Here is an 8,027-nt window from a genome sequence, read left to right on the forward strand (position 1 = left end):
GTGCACACCTGGCTGTCTCCTCTTTGTTCTTGTTTAGAGATGGATGTTAGCGAGCCCTCCTTAGCCCTTAGCTCCTTCTGCCTTTGACGCCTTTGAGCCATGAATTATGTCCTTGTTTCTGTCCTTTCTGTTTCCCTTATCAGCTTCTTTCTCAAGCAATTTGCAGGGGTTAGTGACTAATTGCTTACTTGCATGCATGTTAGTTCTGAGAAGCAAGTTTTAATAGTTTTAGCTTTTTCTATGTAGCTCCCTATTAATATTTTCGATATATCTTTGGTTATAAAATATATTTTCTGTATGGCCCCCTATCAATTCCTCCTTTTCTATTGAGTTAAGTAAATTCTTTTACTTGGCTGTTCTATCTGATCGGTACAATGCTTCGTACATTGAAGTTATTCTTCTAACTATACGCCAAACCCACATATATAGGGTCACTACTAGAAATAATAAAATAGCGGTAGCTATCAACAACACTACTATCGGATGCATTAGGACATTGAAAAATCCGGTGGCTGAAGGTGACCACCCAAAAAGTGTATCCCACCATTTGTGTTCTCCGTCCTTTTTGACCCTTTTCAAGACCCTACTTACCTCATTTGCCTCATGATGAACAGTTATTAGAGTTTCCTGTCCATTATTCTTGGCTTCCTCTAATATCCGCATTAAGTCTGGGTGTTTCAACAACCTTTTTGTCACTGCTAAATCCATCCCTGTAGGTGTGGGTTCTAGTTCAGAAATCAGTGTATAGTTTGATCTCAGGATTTGATGAGAAACCACAGGAGCAAAGTAGCTAAAGTCACATCCTGTGATGGTGGTAAAATTACAAACACAGAAATTCGAGTGATTCCTGGTGTCTATTTCTACTCCTCCTACAGACACAAAGTGACATGTTGTTCTTAAACAAGCACAACCTTTTCCTGCATAGACAACAACCGGTTTTGGACTGGCATTCGGGCGAATTTCAAGGTGACAGACCTTTTGGTCGGTATCCAGCAAATGTCTTGTGCACTCATGGTATTGCTTTCGCAGAGAAATCCCTGTTGCTCCCGTACAATATAGGATTCTAAATCAACTGTTTGCCATTTGTTCCCTACCTTTTGGGCCCATGTCCTATGTTTAAAAGGATAAAGCGAAGTTTGACCGTGATTTATTCCCAAGGCTATTATGGGATGTATTACAGTCACTGATGCATTGTGGATAGTTAACACGAGGGCAGTGACTGTGTGTGTGGTGGGGTTATAGGTAAAGTTTACCATTTCCCACCAGGACTGGAGCTCTCTTTCCCTATCAGTGGCACTATCCCAAACTATCTTCCATATCTCCGTGGGGAAGACCCCTTCCTCTCCTTCCCTTACAATAGGTGCAGTTATTGATTGCATCCACAGCTGGGCCTGGATACGGCTCAGGGCCAATGAGATATTCCTTTGGAGCCCTCCAATTGCAGCTATAATGATATTATGATCCCTTATGTTTGTCCGTTCCCAGCCGGGTAGAACTTCCGACACCAACCATTGGTGAGCTCCTAGAGCTAATAGGGAGGATTGTGATGGCTGTTGTAATTTGGACAGATCAGCGGTAGAGGTAGCTAATTTGTTCATTATCACTTCTGAATCTGTGGTATTTAGAACCCCAAGTCCTGTCCCTAACACCCCAGCTACATCCCTTGGTATTCGCCTTTGAAAAATACCCGTTCTCCTGCGTAGCCAAGTGGTCCACCCTTCATAGGAAGTCCGTAAGAAAGGGGAACACAATGGTTATATTTCTGAAACATTAATTTGCATCATCAGTTCCACCCTTTTTAGAGACCACTCTGGGTTAAATAATACTTGTAGCTGACCTGTATTTCTGATGACATATGGACCAATCTCATAAATCTTAGATTCAAGTTTAGTTTGGGTTCGGACTGTTTGAGTGCTAGTATCAGCTGTATAGGTTGTGCGGGGCCCCGCTGTCGTAGACGGTACAGCATCTATCTTCAATTTCAATGGTAACCCTATTTCACCATGTGCCCAGACCCAGGTTACAAAGACAGGTTGTGTTAGAGTAAAATTATGCCAACAATCCAAGATACTGCAAGGCTTTCTGTTTGTTGTGTTTGTTATTATATTGGATACAACTATCTGGTTTGCCCTTTTGTAGGAAGTTCCGTTCATTCCTCGGCATCCTACGCTTATGTTTTGACCCAGCATTCCCTGCAGTTGAGGCATCATTCTCTGAAGGTCTGTGCTCCAATAATTTTTGGGCTACACTTCATTTTTATGCATAACCACGGTGGCAAGGCTTAAGCTTTTTCTATCAGAGAGCGATCCCATATCCCGAGTATATTCAATATGAGCTTGGGTCCATGGCCATTCTGGGGTGTTCGACCCTTGGGTTACGATAACTACAAATACAACAATTTTCCTGACTAAATCTTGGCAGGACGAGTTACTAAACACTTCTGGGTGCAATATACTCATTTCGCTCAGCAGAGCTTTAGTTTCAGTTCATCCTCACCCTGTGTTACTTTCCAAGGAGTTTTAGGAGCTTTCTTCACTCAGGAGTGGTGAATCCAGGCGCTTTGTTCCCTGATCTTGATTGCCGTGAAAGAGGTAAGAAGCACTTGGTATGGTCCTTCCCACTGTGGCTCCACAGTTTTCTCTGTAAGAGACTTAACGTACACCTAGTCTCCAGGTTGTATGTTATGCACTGACCCATCCAAACCCCTGCATCGGGTTCCAAACACCTGTTTTTCAATTTTACGAAGCTGTTTCCCTAATGGCACCATATAGGAAGTCATCAATTCTTCACCAATTTGTGAAGAGGTTCCCTTTTGTACCGCATAGGGTCGCCCATATAGGATTTCAAATGGGCTTAGTCCTTCCTTAGCTCGGGGTCTAGTTCATATCCATAGCATTGCTAGGGGTAGAGATTGTGGCCAGGCCAAATTGGTTTCTTGTCCTAAAGTAACAATCTGTTGTTTAATCAAGTGATTCATTTTCTCCACCTGGCCACTGGATTGTGGCCGGTATGGAGTGTGTAGTTGCCAGTCTGTCCCTAGATGGTGGCTTATTTGTTGCACTATTTTGGAGATAAAGTGCGGCCCTCTATCTGAGGACGTCACTGCTGGGACTCCAAACCTGGGTATGATTTCTTGTAGCAACACCTTGGTCACCTCTCGAGCTTTGGCTGTTCTGCATGGGAAGGCTTCTGGCCAGCCTGAAAAGGTATCAGTTAGTACAAGCAAGTATTTACACCCTCCTTTTCTAGGAAGTTCCGCAAAATCAATTTGCCAGTGTTGTCCCGGACAATTCCCTTTCCCAATTTGGCCCATTTCTGGTTTGGGGACAATTTTTGGATTAGTCTGGAGGCAAAGGTCACCTTGCTGAGTCACTTGTCTGACAGTGGTGTATAAATTTCGAGCCGTCCCGTGTCTGATAAGGTATTTGTGTAATGCCTCCGCCCCCCAGTGTCCCTTCTTGTGTTCCTCCCGGACCAATGGCCAAACCATATAAGAGGGGACTATGAGTTTCCCATGTGATGTTACAGCCCACCCATCCTCATTGGATGTTCCTTCCAAATCTGTGATTAACTTTTGATCCTCCTTAGTGTATTCTGGCTTACCTTCTAGGGTTATCTGTCCATCTGGGACTAGTGCTCCCTCCCCACCTTTACCATTTCTTTAGCTGCCTGTTTTGCCTCTCTGTCCACCAGTTTGTTTCCTCTTTCCAATTCAGTGCTCACTTTCTGGTGTGCCCTAATGTGCATAATTGCCACTTTTTCAGGAAGTTGGATTGCATTCAAAAGTCTTAAAATTTCCTTTGTGTGCTTGATAGTCTTTCCTTGGGAGTTCAACAGTCCTCGCTCCTTCCAAATTGCTCTGTGGGCATGTACCACTCCAAAGGCGTATTTAGAATTAGTCCAAATATTCACAGCCTTTCCTTCGGCCCTCTCCAGGGCCCGAGTGAGGGCTATGATCTCGGCCTTTTGCGCTGAGGTGTCAGCCGGTAGTGGTCCAGATTCTATTACCTTTTCAGCAGTGGTGATGGCGTACCCAGAATGTCGTTTTCCGCCCAGGATATAGCTGCTCCCATCTGTGAACCAGTGCTCTACCCCATCCATGGGGGTATCCTTTAGGTCCATGCGGCTAGAGTACGTGGCCTCAATTGTCGTGAAGCTGTCTTGGTCCACTGGTTCTCCAGCCTTCCCACTAAGAAATGAAGCTGGGTTGACAATGTTAGTGGTCACAATCTCAACATCATCCTGCTCGACCATGATAGCTTGATATTTCAGGAATCTCTGTGGGGAGAGCCAATGTCCCCCTTTCACTTCAAGGACTGTAGACACTGTGTGAGATAGGAAACCAGTCATTTTCTGACCCAGGGTAGACTTCTGAGGTTCCTGAACATTCAGGATGACTGCTGCTACCGCCCTTAGGCAGCCAGGCCACCCTTTGGCAGCAGCGTCCAATTGTTTGGAGAAGTACCCCACAGCTCATCTGTATGGTCCCAGGTCTTGTGCCAGTACTCCTAACGCTATTCCCTGCTTTTCATGGGAAAATAGGAGAAATGGTCTACTCACATCAGGGAGTCCCAGTGCTGGTGCTGACATCAGGGCCTTCTTCAGCTGATGGAATGCCCGATCTGACTCAGCATCCCATTGGAGGTGACTTTAACTGGATTTTATCAGGGAATACAGTGGTTTGGCCAGCAGGCCATAGTCATGTATCCAGAGCCGGCACCACCCCGTCATTCCCAGGAAGGTCCGCAGTTCTTTTACAGTCTGTGGCCGAGGGGACTGGCATACGGCTTCTTTCCGGGCTTGCCCCAAGGACCGTTGCCCTGCACTGATCTCATACCCTAAGTATGTAACCTGCTGCAAAGTCACTTGTGCCTTGTTTGGGACACTCAGTACCCCTGAAGCCCAAGAAAAGTTAATAAACTTACAGTCCAGGTGACACAGGCTTCTCTGGGTTTAGTTGCAATGAGGATGTCATCCACGTATTGTAGTATTTTTCCTTCTTCCGATGGTGGTTCCCGTAATTCCAAATCATTCGCTAGTTGGTTCCCAAAGATGGTAGGGCTGTTCTTGAAACCTTGTGGCAACACCGTCCCTGTGAGCTGGGTCTTCAAACCACTCTTAAGGATTTCCCACTTGAATGCAAAACTTTTCTGACTGGCTTCATGGAGAGGGAGGCAAAAGAAGGCATCTTTTACTTCTAAAAATGTAAACCAAATTTGTGGGAGGACATTTATGAAATAAGGGACATGTGAACAATCCAGCCTTTTCAGAGAGCCTGGGCTGGGACGTACCGGAACTGCTGAAAGCATAAACAACTTCCGGTGCAGGGAGCATGAACATCTTACAGGTGCAGGAGAAGAGACAGCCGCCATTAATGACGCAGTTTTAATTCTTGAAGAAGATGGGTGTGAACATCTGTGAACGTGACTTGAACATGACTCGCAATGTGGCCAATCAGGTTGGACTATGGGCTGTTATTTGTGATGAAGCCAATCAGTATTTATTGGGTGTGGTCGAGGGTTATAAATTGCACTGGAAACACGGAAATAAAGGTTCACTTGTTAGATCACATTGATCGTGTCAGTGTCGTCACGCAGCTCCCGCAAGTGGCACCCGAACAGCGACGCTCAGATTCCTCAGAACAAAGTTGCAAGACTTGGAGAGGAAGAGGGTGGAAGGCCGACCGAAAGAGATCCGCTGCCCCAGCGGAGTAATAAAGAAAAAAGAGATAAAAAGAGTATCAGCGATCTGCCCAGTTGCTAAGCGGTGACTCACATAGTTACCAGGAAGGAGGAGAGAAAAGGAAGGTGCGCACCTCATCGTGAAACGATTACGGAATCTCACCCTGATCAGGTGAGCGGTCGGGGAGACAGATGGGGTTGGACAAGCAACAGGAGGCTGTCTTAAATCTGCTCCAACACATACTCTCAGTGAGAGGACTCAAGTATGAGTCCTCGGCTCTTAAAGTGCTGTTATTATGGGCATGGAATAGAAGTTTAATCTCTTCCGTGGCAGTTGCTTTTGAACTCGCTACGTGGGAGGCCATAGATAAAGAGTTATTGGAAGATATAAGCTTGGGGGGAGCGAGAGCAAAAGAAGCAGGCAAGTACGCCACGTTATGGAAATTGCTTATGGAGATGTTGCATAGTATGAATGCTGAAAGAGCTGCTGCAGCTTCTGCCTTTGCTGCCTTTACCACCTCCTCTGGCAATTCCTCGCCAACAACTACTACTTCTATTTTTTCTACGCAAATTTCTGTTCCTGTTCCACCTCCCTTTACCCCTGCTAATCAGACACAGACCACGAGTTCGGGGGCTGGTGGGGCCACCGCGGGGACCGCACCCTCGGAGGAGGAGGTGCGCCATAATGGTGCCGACCTGATCGCAGTAAGAAGGGACTCAGAAGAGAATGTGGAAAAACTACAAGGGGGTGTGGGCAAAGAAAAGGGGGAAGTACGTGAACCAGCAGACCCACCCAAATCCCACCCCTATCCTGAATACACAGCGACCCACCCAACATCCCGCCCTTATGGCAACGTCACAACGACCCGCCCAAAATCCCGCCCTTATCCCACCGTCACAACGGCCCGCTTACAGGAAGACTCTCTTTCTCCAGGGATCATGTTGAAACAAAAGCAGAAAAAGGAGCTGCTTGATGAAGTCCTACAGCAACTCATAAACAAACTATCGGCACTCAATACGGCAGCGGACAGCAACAAGAAGACTCCAGAAAACGCTGCGACTCATAATCCTTTTGCTGTACCGTCATCACTACCAGTGCCTTTGTCGCAAATGCCTGTGCCAACTACTTCATTGTCAAATACACTATTAAGTGAACAAGAAGCAGGACGAAGATGGAAAGGAGTTATTCGTGATGCCCTAATTGAAGGAAATTTTCTTCCTTCTGCCTTTCCTATCGTTACAGATCAGGCAGGAGGTGGAAAATGGGAACCGTTTGATTGGAAAATCCTTGAAACATTCAGCAGTATCACAATATGGGCTTCAATCTAGTTATACTCAACAATTATTACAATTTATTTTTACAGCAGATGTTCTGTTACCATATGATTCACAACAGGTTGCTAACATTCTTTTGTCCCCTTCTCAACAGCTTATGTTTACCAAGGCATGGCAACAGCTCTGTGACCGCGAAGCTGCACAACCTCGGCAGCAGGGAGATCCATTGTATGGTATACAAGCCCAAATGTTAATGGGCCAAGGTCCTTTTGCAAATACAGGCTTACAACACGGTTTTATAGGAGAGGTATTACAATTGTCACAGCAGTTAGCTTACCAAGCAATGATTTCAATCAGGGAACCAGGAAAGATATGTACCTTTGCCAATATTAAGCAGGGTCCACAAGAAAGTTTTCCTTCTTTTATTGATCATTTAGATCAGGTTATTAAAAGTCATCCAGATTTGGATGAGGGAATGAAGAAAAAGGTTTTTAAAATGTTTGCCTTTGAGAATGCTAATGATACAACAAAAAGAGCTTTAAGTACCCTACCCAGAGATGCACAAGTAGCTGATATGCTTGAAGTTATAGAATGCACCAATGGTACCGCGTCCTTACTTGCTGCTGCTGTATACAGTGCTGTTCGACCCCTCATAGATAGAAAGCAGGGAGGCAAGCAAAAGAGATGCTTCAATTACGGGACAATGGGTCACCTTATGAGCCAATGTAAACTCATTTCAGTCCCTCTGTAAATCAAACTTCCGCAGTTACACGGCGTACCAAATTCTAATCGCGCTGTAGGTTTGTGCTTGCCAGGCAGGTTTAAAAAGTGCTTAATTTTTCAGTCATTGCGATAGGGTCAAAGCAGGTCCTTGTTTTAAAACTATTTTTTTTTGAACTGTCTTATGATCTGTATGTATCTGGTCAAAGATAAAGCTTCATAATGCTATTTTTATTCATGATGTTAACTGGCTGTAAAATATGACACATTTTATCTAAAGCAGGCAAAGAAATTCAGGATTCATTTACAGGTTGCCTATAAAGTTGTGTAATTTGAAAAGCAGTGTTCATT

General features: G+C 45.1%; 1 protein-coding gene across 1 annotated transcript; it reads right to left on the minus strand.

The window, feature by feature from the left end:
- Positions 1 to 345: 345 nt before the first annotated feature.
- Positions 346 to 1,855, minus strand: LOC147412349 (uncharacterized). The gene is given in 3 exon segments (XM_086481455.1): positions 346 to 992; positions 995 to 1,695; positions 1,827 to 1,855. Coding segments are annotated over 3 exon segments (1,377 nt in total).
- Between the last annotated feature and the right edge of the window lie 6,172 nt (positions 1,856 to 8,027).

Source organism: Leptosomus discolor, unplaced genomic scaffold (genome assembly GCF_034619465.1).
Source record: "Leptosomus discolor isolate bLepDis1 unplaced genomic scaffold, bLepDis1.hap2 HAP2_SCAFFOLD_82, whole genome shotgun sequence".
Taxonomy (NCBI): Eukaryota; Metazoa; Chordata; class Aves; order Leptosomiformes; family Leptosomidae; genus Leptosomus; species Leptosomus discolor.